Source organism: Sphaeroforma arctica, assembly GCF_001186125.1.
Source record: "Sphaeroforma arctica JP610 unplaced genomic scaffold supercont1.8722, whole genome shotgun sequence".
Taxonomy (NCBI): domain Eukaryota; class Ichthyosporea; order Ichthyophonida; genus Sphaeroforma; species Sphaeroforma arctica.
This window is the reverse complement of record NW_014031836.1, coordinates 1-1191: the sequence shown is the minus strand read 5'-3', so window position 1 is coordinate 1191 and position 1191 is coordinate 1. Positions and strand designations below refer to the sequence as shown.

Genomic DNA, 1191 nt, shown 5'->3' with positions numbered 1-1191 from the left:
ATATATATATGCATGTAATATCTGCTACAACTCAGCTCTAAGGACAAATGCGCTCGCACACTCTACAAAATATATATATTAAAATCATCACTTATAGGCAACTTGAAACCATAATAATTAAACGTTTAACTTGTATACCTCGACAACGCCCGCTGCTGAGAGGCATTCCAGCACATATTCCAACAGAGGAATATTCGCAACGGGAACCAAAGATTTCTGGATCTGAGTAGTAACAGGAGCCAGTCCGGGTTCGAAGTCCTCGGCTAAGACCACAGCCTTCCAAGGGTCTTCTGAAACCCATTGTTCTTTATCCTTACGTACCATTGCGCTGTATGTAGCGCGACCCTATTACTACACCGCTCCGTTATATTGTGTAACTATGACAAACAGCAGACATATATATATTTATACATAGCCTTCTAAATTGAACCATTCTATACATTGTGATATATGTACACATAAATACACGTTGTAGGGCAAAAATCGCTCTGGAGTTGTATTGTCTTTTGTGATTTTGAAAATATTTTTTTTGTGTGAAAACAGATCCCCATGTCTCATTATTACAAGAGAGGGGGTGAAAAATAGCGGTATTTTTACAAATGATGGTATTTAATGGGCAAATGTTGAATTGTAAATACGACTTCTGAAGTGAAGTTCCACCTTCCGGCACCGATAGTCCGAATTCAACTTGCGCGAGAGAAGTTAGTCGAATGACGACCGTCTGACCGACGTGACGACGTCTGTGTCGACCTTTAATATCTCATGACACTCGAGAATTCAGAGCCTTTGTATATAGGGAGAGAAACAGATAAGTAAATGCTAGAACGGAGTCGTCCGAGGGATATCTACTGTTTTTGGAGGCTATATATGATAGTATGATTTAGAAAAAAGAGTATGATTGATTACGCAGATCACGTCTCATGTCTCAGATGTAGATAAAATTTATATAGAAAGGACAATACTTGTAACGGGACAGAATAGACAATATGTTTGAAAACAGTGTTTATTGACTTAGACTTCCCTTGTGTAATTAATGACTGAGACCTAACATTTAACATAAAGTAAGAAGTCCTGTGGTTTAATTCTAAGCTCATCTGCTTCTCAGGTGAATAATCTTCTGAATAGTCGTCGAGGAGAACGACATGTATCTGATACATGACTCGTTGGAAATGTTGCATCTGAACAATATAT

The 1191-nt window shown here is 38.2% G+C and overlaps 1 protein-coding gene across 1 annotated transcript; it reads right to left on the bottom strand.

Annotated features, from left to right (window-relative positions):
* Window positions 1-138: 138 nt before the first annotated feature.
* SARC_16727 (hypothetical protein) lies at window positions 139-324 on the bottom strand (the record flags this gene model as incomplete). Its single annotated transcript, XM_014289173.1, has 1 exon — window positions 139-324. A coding segment is annotated over one exon (186 nt), but the record flags the coding sequence as incomplete, so codon positions are not given.
* Window positions 325-1191: the final 867 nt, after the last annotated feature.